The sequence below is a fragment of the Mesoplodon mirus genome (assembly GCF_964341445.2).
Source record: "Mesoplodon mirus genome assembly, chromosome: 12".
NCBI classification, from domain to species: Eukaryota; Metazoa; Chordata; class Mammalia; order Artiodactyla; family Ziphiidae; genus Mesoplodon; species Mesoplodon mirus.
In genome coordinates this window covers 1,892,321-1,913,663 of record NC_138988.1, presented here as the reverse complement: position 1 = coordinate 1,913,663, position 21,343 = coordinate 1,892,321, and the positions used below count along the sequence as shown (strand labels likewise).

The following is a 21,343-nucleotide window of genomic DNA, read 5'->3' as shown; positions in this document are numbered from 1 at the left end:
GTGAGTGAATACACGTAAGGATAATCCAGCAGAACAGGACAGTATCGTGGGATTTGCATTTCTTTAGTACTACCAAGCTCAGGATGTTCTAAACCCCACAAAACCTCCCAGAATGTTCTCCAAAAGGAGCCCTGAAACGTAACATGCAAATGCTGAAGGTTGGTTTTCCCATGGGGACGGGCTCAAACAACATCATGGCAGACAGGAGCAGGGCCAGGACTTAAATATCGTCTGGAAATATCTAAAGCTGGGAACAGCAGCATTAGAACCCCTTAAAGAAGTTCCCATAAAGCAGTGCAACTACACAGGCTAAACTCTGGCTCACAGACGGGCCAAGGAAAGTGCATGTGGAAGGGGGCTGTTGTGGTCGCCCGTCAGTGCGGGTCACAGAGTGCCCACCCAAGCCCAGAGGTTACCCTCCAAGGAGGGCAGCTCTGCAAGGCCCACGCAGCCCTCTCTTCCGAGGTATGGGGCCCTCCACAACCAGCACACGACGCCACAGGTGACCAGACTCCAGGTCACAGCTCTGGCCGCACGGGGCCCGACCACGGCAGCCTACCCCCGCCCACCCCCCCGGGAACCTCCAGCCCACGTGTGCTCCAAACACTCTGGGAAGAACCCTCCTGAAAAGGACACGTCCTAGTGGCCACGGGGGCTCAGCGTGCCTGCAGGCGTGGCGTCAGGAGGCTGTGGTAATGTCCACGCAGGGCCTAGCAGGGCTCACACTACGTGGAAGGAAGCAGCCACTGGAACCAGAAGAAGCGATGATAAGGCTGAAGGGCAGTGAAAGAAGCAAAGCCGAAGAGCCGGCGGCTCTCAGCTCTCAGCGGGCTGGGAAGAGCACCGCCCGCCCCACGTGAGCAGCGGAGCACACGTGCGGACACACGGTCTCTGTGGACAGCGCGGCAGCAGCCGGACCCTGTGAGGGTCACCTCTGTGCTCGCCTGCTGTCCAACGTCCTACCCTGAATGCGTGTCCCTGGGTGGAGAAAAGAGCCTTTTCTCATAAAAGAAGACCAAGGTGGAGGGAGAATCAAGAACTCCGTCACAGCAGGTAAAAACTGACAACTACTTCTATAAAGAGAAACACAGGGGAAAAATATATATATATAGGCTTGGACAACAACAACAAAATTCCCATTAGAGAAATAACACTGTCACTATGTAAATATCTGGATAAGTAAAGCAAAAGCCAAAAAATGCCCCGAAACTCTTGGCGTCCTCCCACCCAGAGGTCTTCACGAGCACACGTCTTTCTGTAGGTGCCCGCGTGGCAGGGTCACTCACGCAGCTGGAATCCCAGTGCACAGGCCACTCCTCTCCACCCCACGAAACACGCAGCGCCCTCCCCGGCGAGAGCGCACATCCTTACCCTGCCTAACGGACTCAGCAAACCACTTCACTCGTTTTAAAAAAATATTGCTGCCAATTTTCCATAATTATAAGTAACTCAGTAACGAGCTTTAACACAGAGAGTCTTTCCTGTAGTTCAGATTGCTTCTTTAGGACAGGATCCCAAGAGCAGAATTACATAGGAACTTTATGACTCTTGGCAGAACCAAATGGGTATCTGGAACTCAGATACTGAGAAGGCAAAGTAAGGAATTGAAAAGAAAGGCTGGAAAATTGGGGGTTATTCTTAGCAAGTTTCCAAAATTAATTTAACACTTACAAAAGTCCAGTCTTCTGGCTATGATCTTTCAAAATTTGTAATATTTTAACTGAAATACTTTATTTTCTACCTTCAAAATACACCCAATCTATCTATCTACCCACAACTCCAAGGTGACAACTATTAACACTGCCGTTTTGACATCAGTTCTTCAGGAAGAGAGTCAGCCCTTCCTCTCAGCCTTCCTTCCGTTCCCTCCCCCCCCAGAAGTAAGCGGCTCCTGAGACCTGTATCACAGAGACAGTGTCTGTAACATAATTACATGTATTATGTACAAGATCCTCTGCATCTTTTTGCTGTTTTTTCCTCCAGATGTTAACAGCTGTACAGTATCCCGGTGCCTTGAAACAGCACCACTGACTCCCTGGATCCGCTACGTTATCCGTAGTTTTTCGTGACTGCACAGAGGCCGCAGTGAGCGTTCTTCCTCACTTCTCGTCGGGCCCCCAGTTTCCAGATGCAGAGTGGCTGCTTGTCAGGGATGTGTGTGTGTGACGCTGGAGAGCCCACAGAAGTCTCCATTCGAAAGGCTGCACAGATATATTCCCACCGTCAGTTTGAGGATATTCTACTTCTAGCCAAAACTCGATTTTGTCAGCCTTTTAAATTCGCAATTCCCTGACGTCAGGCCACACACAGGACGTGGTTTCTTCTGAGAGTTGCCTGTCATCCACTAGGTCACTCTGCCGAATGGATACTATTAGGCATTATTAACAGTTTCTCCCAGTCTGTAGTTTGTTACTTAGAATCTTGTTATTCAGATGTTTACTGTGGTCTACTATCAATCTGTAACCTTTTATGATTTGTGCTTTCTCTATTTTAAACGCCTAAAGTTAAAAAAAACCAAAACTGTATTTCCATTTTACAGGTTTTCATATTGTGCTTTTTCCATTCAGGTCTTGAACACTCTGGCTACTCACCAAATGGAAAGCCACCGGCCCAGGCCTGTTTACAGTATGACTTGTCCTCTGACTTGTCCTTTCCCCATTCTGCAAAGCCACCTGTACCTACCCAGTGTCCAGCTAGGAGTGCCCTGTTTCTGTGCCCTCCGTCCCCTTGATCTGTGGATCTCTGTGACAATATCATACTGTTTAAATTACTATGGCTTCATAAGTTACCTTTAGGTCTGATGTTTAATACCAATTGATTTCTAGCTTCTTTCTGAACAATGTAAGAAAATTTTAAAATGCACAACCGTCACTCATCTTTCCCCACACATGAAATTACACAGTTCCAATCTCGGTTTCCTTGTACTAGTTTGAAGCTACATACTCTTACTATTAGGGTCATAATTCTCAAAACAGATGCATGCGTACAATTAAGTTTATCTCACTTTATCTTATCTCAGACCTTTCCACTTCTGCCTGAAGTGTGTCTCTTAGGATTTCTGCCCCTGAGCCTCAGGAGGCACTCGCTCTCCTTCTTGGAGGCGGGCATGTCCAGGGGCTCAGAACACCCTGCTGACAGCCCCCGGCTCCCACTCCACAGCCTGCCAGTCCCACTGGCAGCCTCACTGCTGCTCCTCCAGGTCATTCTGTTTCCTCTGGCTGCCTTCAAGTTTGTCTTTAAAAAAAGAATTTTTTCCCCGTATGATTCTTCTAGACTTCTTTATTTCTCCTGACTCTGTGGATTTGGTGCCACATCAGTTCTGAAAAATCCTCAGCAAATACCTTTCACCTGTTCGCTCGTCTGAGACTAATTAAAATTAAGTCCGACCTACTCACTGAATCCTGTTTTTACCTCTTTTCCCCATTTCCCACCATTTTTCTTCCTTTCAGCCCTCTTGTGGTGTATCCTATCTGTTGCTAAAAACACTCTCTTTATTTCCAAATTGTGGTTATTGCATTTCATTTTTAGAAGTTCTACTGACCTACACCACCTGCTTAGTTTCTTCTCCACAGATACACAAGATTGCCTGATTTCTTTAAATACAAAGACCATTCTAAACGGCCAGGGGGGTTTCCACTGGTTCTTGCCTTGTTGTCTTAATTGGGATTATCTTTTTTTGCAAGCTGCTAACGGCCGTGAAAAATAGGTGAGGATTCCTCAAGATCTATAATGATGACGCCTTTGCCTGGAGATGATGGTTTTCATTTAATTCTAGTCTTTTAAACTGGCTGTAGGAGCACAAGGGCCAGCCTTTTGTTTCAACCTGAGGACCACGTTCTTTTTTTCCACCCTTTCCAGACTCTGCTTTGGTGCCCTGGGTTCTCCAGATGGGGTTGACTCCGGGAAACTCCAAGATCCGAGCTCAGGGTACCTGTGGGGCTCTATCAGAATGGCCCCTGAGCCAGGAGGGACTGGGCCTCGCTTCTCATCAGCCCACCTGGCTGTCAGAACCACAGCGTGGCTCTCCACCTGCTTCTCCTGCTACGGGACACGGGAAACCTTCAGGTGGCATTTGACCCCGGCACCCTGAATACATCCCATTTCCCTTCTGCTTTCTGTTGTAGCCGAGAACTTATCTAACTGCTGTTCCTTTATCTGGAACCTGTCTTCTCTCTCCAGCTGCTTTTAGGATTCTGATTTTTGGCACTCCGGTTTTGAGTTTACCCTTGAGGTAATTTGCTCAGCTTAATCTTGAAGTTTACTGTTTTCTTCAGCTATGTTTAATCTGAGGTTTAACTGTTCAGTTTATTTAGTGACTATTTTTTCACTTCTTGAAGTTCTGCTAAGCTTCCCGTATCCTCATTTTTCATAGCGCCCCTTTTCATTTATGGTTCCCATTCCAAGAAATCTCTAGTCATTGGGAGCATTTTCTGCAGGACATTATCTCCCCGTGAGCTCATCCTCTGTCCCTGTAGGGTGGTCTCATCTTTGTTTTTGCCAGGAGTGACAGAGTGTTATGTCAGATCCTCCAGACTAAACTCTCTGTGCCTGGCAGAGCTGAAACTGAGAATCCACACACGGGCACAGTGGGACTGGGAGTCTCCAACCAGGAAGCAAGCAGCAAAGCCCCAGCCTGCACCCCACATGCCAGCTTTGCCACTTCTGTGGGCTGAGGTTTTGGGTCCTGTTTTCACATCTTTCCAAGGTCCTAGATGAGTGTGTGTCTATGTGTGCAGGGGGTTCTGAGTTCTGGGCCCGCACCTTGTGCAGTTCACGCCTCTTGTCCTTGATGACAGAAATCAAGTCCCCACTATAAATTCACATATCACCATGGCAGGAGCCCCTGAGCTTATGATGGGCTTTCAGTCCTCTCTTCTTTCCTGTTATCTGGTAATTTCCTTTTCTCTCAAAAGCTTGGCTTATTCAAACTTTAGTTACACACACACACACTATTAAAGTATAACTGACGTACAATATTATATTAGTTTCAGGTGTACGACACTGATTTATATATATATATGTATATATATATATATTTTTTTTTTTGCGGTGCGCGGGCCTCTCACTGTTGTGGCCTCTCCTGTTGCGGAGCACAGGCTCCGGACGCGCAAGCTCAGCGGCCATGGCTCATGGGTCCAGCTGCTCCACGGCCTGTGGGATCTTCCCGGACCGGGGTACGAACCCACGTCCCCTGCATCGGCAGGCGGACTCTCAACCACTGCGCCACCAGGGAAGCCCTGATTTTAAATTTTTGTAAGTTACAAAAGGACCACCCCGATGTCTGGCTACCATCTGTCATCACACAGAGTTATTACAATATTGCCGACTATACATTACCTCCCCAGGACTTATTTATTGTATGACTGGATGTTTGTACCTCTTAATCCCCTTGACCTATTTTGCCCACCTCCAGCTGTGCACTGAACACCTCTGTGTGTACACTTGCGGTACGGGGGAGCCACAGTAGCCCCATCCTGGAGGTTTGAGTCCCCCTGGGAGCATGTGACAGCTGTCACATGTACAAACCATCTGCAACCTGTACCATCCAAACATTTCAGCGAGCCCGGTGCTCGCTAGGACCCCCATGTCTTAGTCTCCCCAGGACATCAGTTAGCAGAGAAAGTAAGGAACAACTGGTGTGGAGGTGGGAGCTTCCAAAGACAACATCTGGGCTGAAAGTTGGCGACTTCAGGATGGGTGCAGCTGTGACCAAAGGGCCGAGCAAGCAGAGACTCGTGCAGCTACAGCTTTGTAAGAGCAGCACATGATTTGGAAGGACTGGCAGGAGATGAAAAAGTGAAGAACAGTTTGCAGCCAGAATGTGAAGGCTTTTAAAGAGCCATGTGAAGAAATCTGTTTCTATCCTAACTGTTGAAAGGGAAGCCCTTGAAATCCGATTAAGCTGATAGGTGAAAAACCAGATTGGCTTAATAGAAACACAACTTTAAGGGCTACAGATAGGACAGATTATAAAAAGCCAGAAAAACAGGAAAACTAATTTAACAGCTGCTGTAAGAACCTAGGAGAGACACAAAGACTTTCTTGGCCTAAAGAACTAGACGAGGGTACTAGGAAAGAGACAAGTTACACATTTTGGAGACATAAGACAGGAACCTGTGGGTTGCCAAATTTACAGCAAAAAAACAATGAAAACCAGGAAGTCCAGTTAAATTTGAACTCTGGGAAAAAACGAAAAATTTTTCGTGTGTCTCACACAGTATTTGGGACATACTTGATGTCTTGCATTTTATCTGGCAATCCTACCTATAAGCCAATTATCCATGAATATAATAGTGAGATCTAAGGAACAGGGAGGGGGAAATGCCTGGGCATGAAAAGGGGTACAGACGGAACGACCAGGCTTGGCTGACAAAGGTGAGACATGCGCTTACCTGCATCGTAACCAGTCTGTCATCCACCATCACCTCCTTTGTCAGAAAGTCTGCTCCTATTGTGGCTTTGTACTGATTACTGAATTTCTTGTTCACATACTGGTTCATGAGTGATGTCTTACCGACTCTGAAATTGGAGAAAAACCACAAGTATAAGTCAACTAGGAAGGCGCTGAAAACAGACTCTGACACCTGCCGCTTGGAAGGAACCTGCCCGTCCTGCAGGAGAACAAGGCCCTGCCCACCCCCATCAGAGGAGGAGGACTTCCCAGTTCACTCGCCTGACGACATGCTTTCTCCTGGGACAACACAGGGTGCAGATGCGGCCAGACCCGGAAAGGCTGCTTCTAGGTTCTGGTATAGCTGGTGGAGCCTGGTATTATTTCTCTCCTTCCAGAAGCATGCCAACAAATACGCTCCTTCTAAAAGCAGCCCCAGCAATAAGATCGCTCCACTAGTCCAAAAATATCTCTGCCGCCTTGGGTGTGTCTCCATTTAGTGGTTGCTATTCAGTCCAAGCAAATAATAGCCAGAGGAAGCCACTGGCTCCGAGCAGACATTTACACCAGTTAACCAATCTGCTGCTTCAAAGTTTAAAATCTGAAGCAGAAAGAAGCACCAATATTCCACCAAACCAGAATCTACCTCAAAGTATGCTCCTCCAGAGGTATTTTCCAGTAAGAAAACTCAGCAAGAGACAGTGTGTGATTTTTTTTTTGGTGATGAGTTAGTTAGGACAGGCCGAAGACAACGCAAGCCTTCCTCACGGCCAGTAGTACCTTCCTTTTCACAAAGGAACATTCATTTCACATGCAGAGGGGACCTGGAAATACAAACAGCCCAAGGCACTGTTCTCCACCTGGTCCCGTGCACCAGAACTTCCAGGGGGAAAAGACAGGAAATCTGTAATCAAGCAAGTTTGGGTAACACAGGCTAAAAGCAGTACTTTCAATCCTGACAGCATACCAGAGGCACCAGGAGAATGTATGTGAGTGGAAGGGGGGACAGGGAGAGAGGAGGGGGGAGGCGGGGAGAGATGAGTGCGAGCGTATTTTAAGCACCGCCAACCAGGTCCCACCCACTGGGCTGAGCAAATCCTAATTGTTAAAAGGCCCCTTGGGTGATTAAAAAACCCAGCCACGGTAGAAAAATCACTGCCTTTTAAAAAGAACTTTGGAATAAGGACGTGCACCTGCATTTATTATCATATTGTTTTTAAAAATATGTAGCCTCCAGTCTAAGTTTTCATGGCTCACTTCAGATGCCAAGTCTGAAAAGCTCCCCCTGGAACCCCCTGAATCTTAACAGTGATGAAAGAACTAGTTAGTTACCCGGTTAGCGGCAGATCTAAGACCCGAACCCAGTTCTCCAGTCCCAGGCTCTACTGACGCAGGCACAGCAGGAGGAGGATGCAGGCATAGCCCGCTCTAACGCGCTCTGTGCAAACTGCACTTTTTACAGACTGAATGTCTGTGGCAGCCCTGTGTCAAGCGAGTCTATCGGTGCCACTTTTCCAATGGCATTTGCTCACTTCATGTCTGTGTCACATTTTGTTAGCTCTCGCAATAGTTCAAACTTCTTCATTAGTATATTTGTTACGACGATCAGTGATTTTGATGTTATTGCAAAAATATTATGACTCCCTGAAGGCTGAGACGATGGTTAGCATTTTCTAGCCATAAAAGCATTTAAATTGAGGTGTGTACACTGTTTTCAGACATAAGGCTATTGTACCCTTACGAGACTACAGTGTAGTGCAAACATAACTTTTATACGCCCTGGGAAACCAAAAAGTTGACGTGTCTCCCCTTCACTGCGATACCCACTTCGTCGCGGCGGTCCAGAACCAAGCCCACAGTGTCTCTGGGATCTGCGTGTGCTGCACAGTGCACCCCAAACCTCCATCTCGTGGACACGGCGCCAACAGCAACAAGCCTACATAAACAGCGCTCCCTAGTCTAACCAGCTTGGGAAAGGGATTCCATGGTTTTTGTTTTTTTTCAATATATTTTCTTTGTTTTTGGCTGTGTTGGGTCTTCGTTGTGGTGCACGGGCTTCTCATTGCGGTGGCTTCTCTTGTTGTGGAGCACAGGCTCTAGGTATGTGGGCTTCAGTAGTTGTGGCTCACGGGCTCTAGAGCGCAGGATCAGTAGTTGTGACACACGGGCTTAGGTGCTCCACGGCATGTGGGATCCTCCCAGACCAGGGATCGAACCCGTGTCCCATACATTGGCAAGCGGATCCTCTTTTTTTTTTTTAATGAATTTGTTTGTTTGCTTGTTTATTTATTTATTTATGGCCACGTTGGGCCTTCATTGCTGCGCGCGGGCTTTCTCTAGTTGTGGCGAGCGGGGGCTACTCTTCCTCACGGTGCACAGGCTTCTCATCGCAGTGGCTTCTCTTGTTGTGGAGCACGGGCTCTAGGCATGCAGGCTTCAGCAGCTGTGGCTCGTGGGCTTAGTTGCTCCGCGGCATGTGGGATCTTCCCGGAGCCACGGGGAGGGCTCCAACCCGTGTCCCCTACACTGGCAGGCAGGCTCTTAACCACTGCACCACCAGGGAAGTCAAGTCCCCCATGAAACTATCATTAATTGACTTCAAACAGCCACCCTTGTCCCTAAATCATGCCCCAAATTGGGGAACAAAGGACTACCTGACCAGGGGTCATTCAGATTTTTGCTGTGCTCCTAAGAGCACGGAAACGTAGGGCCCTAATGCCATGGCTATTAGAGATGGAAGCAGCAAATGTCAGCACAGAGGGCATGAGCTGCAAGCGCGTGAAATGTAAACCCAGGCCAGCGTGCTGGCTCAGGTTTAGGAGGGGCACTTACCCAGAATCCCCCAGGATGATAACCTTCAGCAGCACTTTCTTCCTCGAGGTCATCCTTGAAGCTGGAAGAGAGGAGAACGCATGTGAGCAGGATGGGAGCACCAGGGGGACCACCTCCCCGGGCACAGGACGTCTCAGCAGCCCCAAGAGCACTGAGCCTGGGCCCTCCTGCCGGCTGCTCCCCGCCGTCCAGGGCCTTCGACAGAACACAGCATCAGTACTGGAACTCTGGACCCAAGAGCTCGGCCACACAGCGTGCCAGGGCCATCCGCCCCTGGGAGGAGTCTGAAGGAAGGATTCTCCCACTTGGATGCGGGATCAGTGCTCCATTTACTCAACAGCTGGGTCCTGCTTCAGGCAGGTCCCTGCTCACACGTCACCCCTTGGAGGCGACCCCTCTACCTGAAGTAAAGCAGCCCACCCTGTCCCCGTCTGCTGTACCTGAAGTGAAGCGGCCCACCCTCTCCCCGTCTGCTGTCCATCCTTTACTCTGCCTTATTGTTTCTTCAGAGTACTCACCACTACTGCTGACTCTTGAACACCTCAAGGGTTAGGGGCGCTGACCCTCCACTCAGCTGAAAATCGCTTATAACTTAACAGTTGGCCCTCCGCATCCGCGGTGCCACATCCGCGGTCCCGCATCCACAGTATCAACCAAGCAGGGTCGCGTCATTCGTGCTGTTCAAGGGTCAACTGCACTTGATATTTTAATGTATTATATTCGTTTCTCTTCTCCCTTTCCTAATAATTTCTGTGAAAACAGTTTTATTCCCCACGGTTTTATTCTCCAGTACCAAGTAGAGAATTATCAAATATTGGGTTAGTGCACAAATTAATATTTGACTTCGCAGCTCTTGAGACCACCTTTCCCCAGAAAGCCTTTCAGGTAGCCTTCCACAGCCTCGACCAGACAATATGTCAGAGGCCTAATCTGCGCTCAACTCTCTGCCACCACGTGGCCGCGTGGTCAATTTACTTATCAAGACCGGCCTCCTCTCTTAATTGCCCCTCAGTCCTCAGGGCCTGACCCAGCCACTTTCAGAAGATGAACAACTTTCAAGAAAGCAGGAGTCCTAAATTCTGGACCCCAATGTCAGTGACTTAACTAAAAACTGCCAGAGCAGCACTACTCAGGCAGCTGATCCCCAGGAGAGAGCTGCAAGCTCCCCCAGAATCAGGAATTTATGATTGCATGTGAGCCTCAGAAATGACACCTATGCCTTCTGAGAACCTCTAGCCTTGGCCATTATCCTCAGGAGACACTGAAATAGCCAGGGCAGGAGACTACCACTAACAGTCACAGGGCAACAGCCGACTCCTACCTTCAGTGGAGCTGGGGGAAATTAAGTGTTTATACTTAAGCAAAGTAGGTAAGGATGTGGGTTAAATAAAGCCCGTTATTTTTCCATAGTTTGGGAAAACACGACAGTCAGGACTGGGTCTGAAAAAAGCTACCTTTAGTTTCACCTTTATCCACCTGGCGTCCTGAAGGTGAGGATGACCGCACTGCCTACCTACGGTGGGGGTGACTTAAGCATGCAAATCCCGATCCCATGCTCCTCTGGCGTTGCCACTTTCCAGCTGTGTGACCCGGGGCAAGTCATTTAACCTGTTGGCATGGGGAAAATAGTTCTTATGTCCCATGGGTGATGTGAGGCCTGGATGAGGAAAATGCTCAGGACACTGACTAGGATATAGTAAGTGGTTAGTAAATGTTGGTGCTATGATTTTAATGTGTGCCAAATACCGAGATGAATGAACAACAGAACAGAGTCCAGAAGGCAGTGAGAGAAGCGGTAAGTCACAGAGTCCAGGCAAGTAATTCAGCTACACGCCTCGGTCTCCAGATGCCTGGCCGTCAACTGTTCTCCTTCAGCTGGTGGTATCAAAAGGAAACTGAGAGAAAATATCAGAACCAGCTAGTGCGCCACAGGCCGGATTAGATGGCGAGCCCCACGCGCCTGAAAGCGGTGTCTTCCAGGCTTCAGCAGTGGGGTGGGAGCGGGAGTCAAAGCAGAGGTAGTCAGCAGGCACCACGACCCAGCCTGGGCAAGCTGTCTCAGAGCCCCGAGCCTCATGTCTGTGCGGTCTCTGCAGACACCAGCTTCTGTCTATGAAGTGCCCACCAGTGCCAGCTGGGGTGGCATAAGACAAGCCCGAGTTCTGCCTGTTTCCTGTACTCTTCCATCAGATCTAGGGTTGCTGTTGGTTTTTTCTCTCTGCAGTTAGAGGTACACACCCCCAATCACCCATATCACCCACGAGATCCACAGCCCTACCTTCCTCCCTAGGGACCACCTTGACCAAAGTTTAAGAGTCTCACCCCAAGGTCTGGTACCAAATTTTGGGCTAGAGATCACATTATGACAGCTGGGACACGTTTCAAATCCAAAGGGCAAATTAAGGAAAGGTATGAAAAGAGGGTGAGCTTTGCAAAGAAATTCTTAAAGAATGTTTAAGACACTGATTTTGAGAATGGGAAAAGGGATTTCCATGACCTGGTTTAGTAAGGCTCATGGTGCATCCAGTATTATTTCATAATATTAGAAGGAAATAAGAAACAAACTTCACCCATCCTGTTCCCACACGACAGACCTCACGTTTGTGTCCTCTCAGGTTTCTGCTCACAGCGGTGGCAGGTGGGCCCGTGCGGCCACCTTGACCCTCCTGGGCAGCAGAGCACGACACCTGAGCGTCTTTCCTCACCTGCACACCCAGTCACAGAACCCCCAGAACCCAGCGGAGGGCGCAGCCGGTAAGTCCCGAGTCCCCATCAGAGCTCGCCCAGCCCCGCACACAACCCGGTATTCTGTCTCTCCCATGTTACTATGCATCCTTGTTTTCCAGTACTTGCTTCCATGACAGTCTCAGTGTCTAATATTTCTCTGAGTGAATTATGCATTTTAATAGCCATTCCTACCTTTTGTTTAATATATCAAAAATCTGGGAAAAACAACGCCATAAGAAACAGCTCTGAACTCCCATTTGTGGGGTCATTTTCCTGGGCCGCAGCAATGCCCCTGGGGAGGTCTCTTAGGCTCAAACTCACGCGACTATCGCAGGCCATGCCAGCCCTGAGGAACACGGATCGCTGGCTGACCTCGCGACGGCCCACGCCGCAGACAGCTCAGGCACAGGGAGGAGGCCTGGACTCACCACCGTGGCTCTGAGCCCTCATTCCTGGGGGGCTCCCCACGAGGGACACGTCCAGCGCGAGAGCCACTGTGCTCCAGAGGGGCCTGGGGCCCATCAGGTACTCACAGCCCCTCCCCATCTGTCACATGCAATCACCAACCAGGAGACATTTTATCACAAACCACACTGCCTTTAGTGGGGTTCCAGGGAAACAGCTAGAAAGTTAAACAAAGGGCAAATTCTCACTCACGGGAAAGGGTTTTGTCCACCTTAACCTATGGGTATTGTTTAGGCACGGGGTAACTGGGTCAAAAGTATAAACATTTTCGTAACTTTTGCTAATTCACTTTCCTGAAGGGTTTTCCAAATTTACACCGCAACCACTGTTGCAGAGATTAACAGCATACAGCATCTAAATGAGAAAAGTGACAACTTTACTGAGACAAAGAAAACCTGAATAAATGAAGAGATACCTCCAATAGAAAGCCGTCATGTAAAGATATGAATTCTTCCCTATTTAAACAATTCCAAGGTTTTTTTGGAATCGGATGAAGTGATTATAACTTTACCCATAAAAATAAATGCACAAGAGCCCCTCCCACTCCTCTCAAAGAAAGAGTAATGACAGGGATTTGCCTGACAGTCTTGCAAAGTACGTTATGAAAATACACTATGAACACCATGGGCCGGAATAAACAGAAGGGACTCCAGAAAGGAACAATTTCGGCATGTCCAGTGTCACAAAATTCAGCAGCAAAAGGACAAACGGTTCACCACGTGGTGAGAGCCAGAATTAACGTGCTTAAACCTCATCTTCCACAACAGATTCCCACAGGAGTAAAGGTGTAAATGTAAGGACGGCTATGTACGAAGCTGAAAGGAATACATACAAGATTAAAAGGTTTTTCCTGGGTGGTGGGACTCCAAATGATTTCGTTTTCTTTATATTCATGTGAAGAGTGCGTTTCTTTTAAACTCAAAAAGCTACTTCCATTTTGGAGGAGTATGTTCACCTGTTGATTTTTCAGGTAAATTTTCTGCTTGCAAGAATATTCCTGTTCGCCATGAGGTGCACTTCAAGGCAGATTTTCCTCTTTGCTCGGTGCCTGTGAACAGTCGGGCTTTTGCAAACAGGGCGCCGGCCCAGAGGAAACCCCCAGCTGGCTTCACCAGGACGCCGACGGCTTCAAACTGGCAGAAGCTAAGAGCTATGTTTTTGTACTTAATGTTCTCCAGGACCAAGAATGGGGCACTTGTTTCTAGAAAAGAGCTAAGAAAAAAAAAACCAAACGAAACCTTGAACACAACTCTTGCCACAAGCAGCAGTGGCTTTAAAACCTCCACTGGCAGCTTCTGCTTTCTGTCACCCATTTCCATCACCACCTTCATGAATTTTCGAAGACAGAAATTACTTTTAAAAATCCTACCAAGTGAGAAATTTCTAAGTGGAAAACCATTCTTCAACGCACAGAGCACTTCCTTTTACACTTTTACAGGAGGAAGGGAAGCAGGCAGAGAGAAGGGAAGGAGCTGTATGAGGTCCCTCACCCGTTGCCTGGAAATGAACATTTTAGATAGCATCCATTAATCCAGGAAGCTCTCTAAAAGTCATTCTAGAATAAGATATATTCAGAACACACTTCCTTCCTTCTGCTGTCAAACCAAACTTGATCAGCGTGCTCTGGGGTGCGCTCTTCTAGAACACTAACTGTTCCACACGCTGAATCGATTGTTTCCCTCACGTACAGTGTTTCCCGTGGAATGAATCAAAAACCAGAACTTCCCCCCATCAGCTGGAGTTGCCGCTTTCCTCACTGCTGAAGCACAGCAGCCAGCTGGCCACAAAGGCAGACAAAACAAGGAAGCCCCAAGCAGGTAAAAACATCAGGAAAACACCGTTCCCAGCTCTGGGCTAGGCAGGGTCAGTGAGGACAGAAGGGGACTGACGGAGAGGGGTCAGCGGAGGGCGGTGAGGACACAGGGCTGGGGAGGGGAAGAGCAGGGCGCTGGGGGTCGGTGGGCCACCGCCAAGTCTGAGTTCCTGGAGGTAGATCGACTTGGCCTGGTGATCAGAAACACGCTGACTATGCTCAAGTGGAGGTGAGGCTCTATAGGGAGATGCAGGGCCAAGGAGGTGAGAGCAAAGTGTCTGCAAAGCCGTCAAGACAATGGTGTAAATCGCAGGGGATGAAACTGAACAAGGTGTCATCACGTCCAAGGTCACACAGCAATCAAGTGGCATAGCTGGAGTGAACAGGTGTGTAAGTCCAGACCCAACACCTGACGGCCCTGCCACTCAGCAGTACCAGCTTTCCCCTGGTTCGCCAGGAACCAGGCACTTAAAAAAGCTCCCTCTGGGGACTGAGGTGCACACACAAGGTTTGGAAAATCACTGACGTGAGGTCAAAAACTGCTGTTCTGGTTTACATGTGTGTCTGATACAAAACTAACGATGGCACGAAATATTTGAACAAGTGCTAAAGGTTCAACAAAGCTGGGACAGTTAAACCAATTGATTTTCTATAGTCCATTAACATCTTTACCTGGTCTGTGTTTCCAAGCTGCCTACCTTTAACAGCTACAGCCTAACCAGACACTTGACTTTTCTGCCCCCATTAAAGTACTGAATTGTACAACATTCAGAAAAGTACAAAAGAATGAAGCAAAGACAAAGGCCAAACACAGTTCCATCTCTTAGAAGCAAGCAATCACTATTAGCATCAGGGTATAAGTCTTTCCAGTTTTCCTTCAAACGGCTGAGATCATACTGTTCATAACTTCGCATCCCATTTTGCTCTACATTAAATATCTTCCCACATTATTAAGGCTGATAATACTTCAGCATATGGATAATCCCACTCCTTTGTTATTAAGTGGTTGCTTTTAGTTATAATGAGATGAACCCATGTATACAATCTGATCAGACTCACAAATGAGTTATTACTCAGCTAAATAGTGTAAGTATTTGAAAGGCCTTTGAAATACGTGGACAAATTAGTTTCCAGAATAACTTTATTTCCACCCGTGCCAGGAATGAACTAGTATTTCAATGTCACCGCCCCCAGCTATCATTAGCACAAATCACTGCTAATCAGACAGACAGCTACAAACGAGGGGCAACGGGTCCTATTTGTACTCCTTACATTAGTAGAGTCAAACACTTCCACCACCTGTTTCTCAGTTGTCTGATGGTCTCTGCCTACTTTACCTACTAGAATGTGATTTACTGCACACACGGTCTAAATTTAACATCGCGAAGGAAGCAACACTGAGACACAGACCTCACAAGCTGTAGGCTTCTGAGCAGAATAAAGGTACCATCCTCAGCTTTAACCAGCACCCACTGCCTTCCAAGAGTCTGCACTCTGCTCCTAACCATTAGAGAAACCAGCAGTCTTCCTGCTCCCCAAACGGAAGGACCTCAAGGCTCGAGAGAGGGAGGCAAGCGATGTCTGCTGATCAACGTTTGAAGAAGGTTACGTGGAGAGACGGGGAAGGCATCTGAACTCACATAATACTACCGTGTTGGTCGTCAAGCTCAACAGTACTGTCTGTTGTAGGCAGACTCTTTTTTTTTAACTTTCCAAACTGAGGAAGCAGACTAGGACCTAAAGAGTGGAAGGGCACAGCCCATGAAACAGCAAGAAGCAAATTCCAGCTAGTGAACTGCACCCCAGGCCTCCGTGAGGTCGTCTACTTAATCCTCAGGACAAGCCCATAGGGTTGAATTCCCAGTTAACAGATGAGGAAACGGAAGCTCCTAAGTGATCACTGCATTTCTAGAAGTATTCAGACATAAGACTGGAGCCCAGGACTGATTACAAAGGCCTTCATCTCAGCCACTACACTGGGTTGATCACCAAGATCATAAAGGCATTTCATGCTTCAAATAACCTACAGGGTGAGACCACATGCACAGCCAAAGACGGGGTGAGATGATAACTGAGGCTGAGTCACTGGTGGGAGGCAGGGAGGTTCATAACACTGGTCTCGTTACTTTTGTAGCACCTGAGATTTCCTGTAGTAAAAACTGTAAATGCAATTCACACTTTTTTTTTTTTTTCTTTTTGCGGTACGCGGGCCTCTCACTGCTGCGGCCTCTCCCGTTGCGGAGCACAGGCTCCGGACGCGCAGGCTCAGCGGCCATGGCTCACGGGCCCAGCCGCTCCGCGGCATGTGGGATCTTCCCGGGCCGGGGCACGAACCCGTGTCCCCTGCACCGGCAGGCGGACTCTCAACCACTGCGCCACCAGGGAAGCCCGCAATTCACACTTTTAACACACAAGGAATATCTGGAAGAGACATCAAGACTTTATACATTCGTTTTCATTAACAAACATATCTGACGAACTTTTCCGGCAGATGTATCCCCGATTAAGGCTTGGCAATCATCTCTGTGATAATCAGCCTCTGGTTGCGGCACAAGCAGGACTGTTAGTTTTGCCACCGCAGAAATCTGAGGTTAGAAATGTCTAGCAAGGGCTTCCCTGGTGGCGCAGTGGTTGAGAGTCCGCCTGCCGATGCAGGGGATACGGGTTCGTGCCCCGGTCCGGGAGGATCCCACATGCCGCTGAGCGGCTGGGCCCATGAGCCATGGCCGCTGAGCCTGCGCGTCCGGAGCCTGTGCTCCGCAACGGGAGAGGCCACAACAGTGAGAGGCCCGCGTACCGGAAAAAAAAAAAAAAAAAAAAAAATGTCTAGCAAAAAATTATGTTAGGATTTTGATAAGAACAGGTAACTTTTTTTTTTATTTCTATTTTTTGGGGGGTTTTTTTATTATTATTTTTTAACTTTTTAAAAAAAGATTTATTATTTATTTATTTTATTCATTTTTGGCTGCACTGGGTCTTACTGGTGGCACACAGGATCTTTTGCTGTGGCATGTGGGCTCTTGGTTGTGGTGTGCGGACTTCTCTCTAGTTGTGTCATGTGGGTTTTCTCTTCTCTAGTTGTGGCGCGCAGGTTTTCTCTTTTCTCGTTGTGGTGCGCGTGTTCTCTCTTCTCTCGTTGTGGCGCACGGGTTTTCTCTTCTCTTGTTGTGGCACGCGGGCTCTGTAGTTCGCAGCACGCGGGCTCTAGTTAGGCACAGGAGCTCAGTAGTTGTGGTGCACAGGCTTAGCTGCCCCGTGGCATGTGGGATCTTATTTCCCTGGCCAGGGATCAAACCTGCGTCCCCTGCATTGTAAGGCAGATTCTTTACCACTGGGCCACCAGGGAAGTCCCACAGGTAACTTCTTTTAATATCAGTTTGAGAAAGAAAAAGGTAACACAAATATGAATTTGGATTCCGATCCCAGAGGAGCTTAAGAAGAAAAGAGAAAAGTCAGAATGAGATCAGAATTTTCAGCCAATAATACCACCAAGAAAACTTCCACTGCAGTGGCTAAAAGGCACTGTGCAAGGGTTTTAAAGTATCAGGAAACAGCCATAAAATGTTGTAAGGTGAATAAAAAACGTCTCTCACCAGCACCTCCCAGCCAGCAGGTGGAAGGGAGGAAGGAAGTCATGCTGGTTGCAGAAGGGAGGTCTGCTTGACGGGCCTGGGGAACACAGGTCACAAATCCGTGCAGGAGGACTAGTTACCCAGAGGCCTGAGCTCAAACAAACCACTCTGATGTATGCAGTAAGCTCCCATCACCACCTGCTTCCCCTGCAAGCTCACTACTGACTGTCTCCAGGCTAATGAGCATTTTAACTGCTCATCTCACCTGGGGAAGCAGGAAGGTTGAGACAACTTAGTGTTGTTAAGGGTGGCCAGCGTGTCCTTGGGGATGAGAGTTGAAGCGTGGCCACTTTAACGACCCAAAGGTTAGCAAATCTAGGAAATATTCTACTACAAGAAAGAGGTAAAAGGACGGGGTGTGACAGACTGGTTTGGGTTAAAAATGAAAATGGCTTCCAAGTTCTAAGCCCAGGGGAGAGGCAAAAGAAAGCATCACTGAATAACATTTTAAAGGCTACAGAACTAAAACTGACGTCATAACTTCGAACAGTAGCAAAAATGTCCCACCAATAAAGGAAGATGGAAACTGGAGATGTTCTGAAACTCCACGATCAGGTGGTGCAGGGACCAAACGCAGGTGCAAGGAAGTGAAGGAGAGAAAAGTGTAGGAGGCCAAAAGCCACTTCTGTGGAATCATCCAGTCATTTCCAGGGCGCTCAGGACAGTGCTGGTGTTCTAGGAATGGAGACATGATTAGACTGGAACACAGAACTTAGCAACTGGTCACGACAATCACTACCTCTGAATGTACAACAGGCATTTAGGCAGTTAGGCGTCCTTTTTACTTGTGACTCGCCTTTGCCTTGTTTGCACCGTTCTCCTCTCCCCTAACTCATCAGCCTGTCCTAGCACACCTTCTGGGCCCTTCCACTGTCCAGTTCCCAATTTCCCTTCATTCAACACAACTGTTTCAGAATAACCTTAAACCCTTAAATCTTGGTTATAAACCCCCAGGGCACCAGGTTTTGTCTGTGGTGAGCTGTTCCTCACTCTCTTAAGGTCAAATGCCACCTTCACTGAGAAGCTTCCTCTGACCTCCCCAGAGCCCAAGAGAGACCCAAGCCTCCCTCCACTGTGTCCGCGACACTCTCCCGTGCTGCCAGGCGAGGATGGGGCTCTACAGGGCCCTCTGGGTGCAAGAGGTCAACCTTCAGGGCATGGCCCTCTGAACACGTGGAAGCCTGCGGGCAGTGCAGGACAGGACGACAGTCACCTGCAAGACCATCTTCACCTCTGCCGCCGTCCTCGAAAGGCTCTCCGCCCTGGACTGCGGTCCTCTAACCGAGCGCCGCTGCCATGCACGCAGGGGTGCCGTCTGTCCTGAGACACTGGGGTTATACAGCTTGAAATACGTGGTCTGCAGATAATGCATATCCTGTGTGCTCCAAGTAAGACTTCTACCATAATGATATTAGCGAACAGGCTGCTGGTCTGAGGTTCCATTTAGAACCACCACCTCCACGTGGGAAACTCAGCCAGAAGATGTTACTAGAAGCCTTCAAAAGGACACTGTGAGGGCCCAAGGGGTAGGGAGAGACACTCTTTCATTACATAGCGCATTAAGGAGGACCAACTACTTTAAAACACCACCGTGATTGAGACATATTGAATTAATTTTAAGGGTAATTAACTTAGCTGGGAAAGTCAGGGGAGGATTCCTCCAGGAAGATCTGACTGAATCTGGATCGGAAGCAGGAAAAGCATGCCAAAATTTCCCTGGCAGGAAAACTAGCGCATGCAGCATGCAAAGGCCTTGTGGCAGGGAGAAACAAACACCTGGGGGTTGACGGCCAGATCACAGGGGCCCCAGCAGGCCACGGCGGGGCCCTGAAGCACTGAGCAGCCCCCCCTCTACGATTCTGACACAGCAGTGTTCATGCTGTGGAGCCATCAGCTTGCCTGCTGCGGGGTGGGGTGGGGGGGTGGGCGGGCAGCGTTCAGCAGCGGGAGAGCCCACGGCGCATGGGAAGAGGCTGCGTAACCTCCGGGCAAGGGGGCTGCGCCAGAGCTGTGGTGAGACTGAGGGGAACGGAGGTGCTCCCGGGGCCAAGAAAAGAGGGTCAGCACCACGCGCTGAACTGGTCTCAGAAGGCAGGACACAAGGGGCGCGCCGCGAAGCGCCCGGGTTCACACGCAACGCAACCCAAAGCATCCTCGGACAGGGAACCCTGAAAAAGAGCCAGGCGTTCTTTGGAAGGGAATTATGTTTGATTTAGACACATGCTAAGTTTGAAGTGACCCTGACATAAAGAAGAGAAGGTCTTTACTCAATTAAGCATATGGTTTGCTTGGTTAATGCTCAAAACGTCTTTAAGTGGCAAATATATAACTGAGCGGAGGACAGACATGGATCAAAATACAGATGTGATAAAGAATCTGAATGACAGTTACCTTTCACTGTAGGAAAGCCCCACTAAAAGCAGAGATGCTGCCAGTATCTCTGACCAACCCGGAATGGAATCTGCCCGAAGAGGGTGCCCACACCAGGGTCGTAAATGGCTGGGGGCAGTGCGCAGGACATGTGGAATTTCCTGCCTTGCTGAATCAGTCTGTACTCTGCAAAGTTCAAGAGGCACTGCTTTAACTGACTCAAGGATCTGGTAAGGAACAGGTATTGTGAGATTCACATTCACCTACTTCCATGTTATAGTTTACAGGGATTTCTAAGACTCTGAAAAACATGAACTCATTTGAATTTTATCATATTCCCCTTTCCTCCAATACTAGAGGGCCTAGGATAATCTTGCAATCAAATCTATTTTTAAAAGATATAGTTGTACATCTTACATCTTAAGTTTCACTGTTAACTGTGCTGGATTTATGACTTCAGTCTACACCCCTGTGCTAACACGGGGACATCAGCGCTCCCTGGACAGGAGTGTGAAGAACAATGCTGGCGGGCCTTGCCTCCTAGAGGCTGCTGCCGGGTGCCAAGAAGACAAACGATACCCAGGGCAGGACAAACATGGACTTCAAGACGAGAGTGGTGTATAAGAGAGAACCCAGCCGCCAGAAATACCGAACATCTTCCAAAGCAGGACTAAACAGCCGCACACACGATGCCTCAGAAGGAGCATTCAGTCTGTCCAAACTGTCAGGATGCTTTACTGTCTTCAACTCCTCGTAAGCTTCAGAGACAGTCCCAGGAGGCCCAGGGGAAAGTGCTAGGGGACTGAGATGATAAAGAGCCGGACTGTGGAGCGTCAGGCCTGGGGCCAAGACGGGCGGGACCCAGGAGTACAACGTCACCAAGGTGGGAGGCCTGAGCTGCACACGAAGCCCAAGCACAGCCGCCTTGCTGCTCCAGGCAACCTTGCTCCAGGCAACCTTTCGAGGGAGCCGCCTCGTCTCCCCTGGCAACACTGCTCCCAACAGGCCTCATCTCCCCACCAAATGCTCCGTCTCAGGTGCGCCTGCCACTCCCCACGGGGCCCCGCACGTGAGGGCTTGGGGACAACTCGCACGGGGCCCCGCACGGGCCCG

At 48.8% G+C, this 21,343-nt stretch overlaps 1 protein-coding gene across 3 annotated transcripts in view; it reads right to left on the bottom strand.

Annotated features, from left to right (window-relative positions):
• Nucleotides 1-21,343, bottom strand: part of RAB7A (RAB7A, member RAS oncogene family) — a 72,561-nt gene that overhangs the window by 6,930 nt on the left and 44,288 nt on the right. For 2 of the 3 annotated variants that reach the window (XM_082639176.1, XM_082639175.1), the window contains 2 exons: nt 9,224-9,284; nt 6,393-6,519 (listed from right to left, as the gene is read on the bottom strand). In XM_082639176.1, coding sequence (XP_082495302.1) covers nt 6,393-6,519; nt 9,224-9,276 — 180 coding nt within the window. In that variant the 5' untranslated portion in view covers nt 9,277-9,284. Of the gene's footprint in view, nt 1-6,392; nt 6,520-9,223; nt 9,285-18,367; nt 18,536-21,343 lie in introns of all 3 variants that reach the window. The other variant, XM_082639174.1, reaches the window with a different exon arrangement.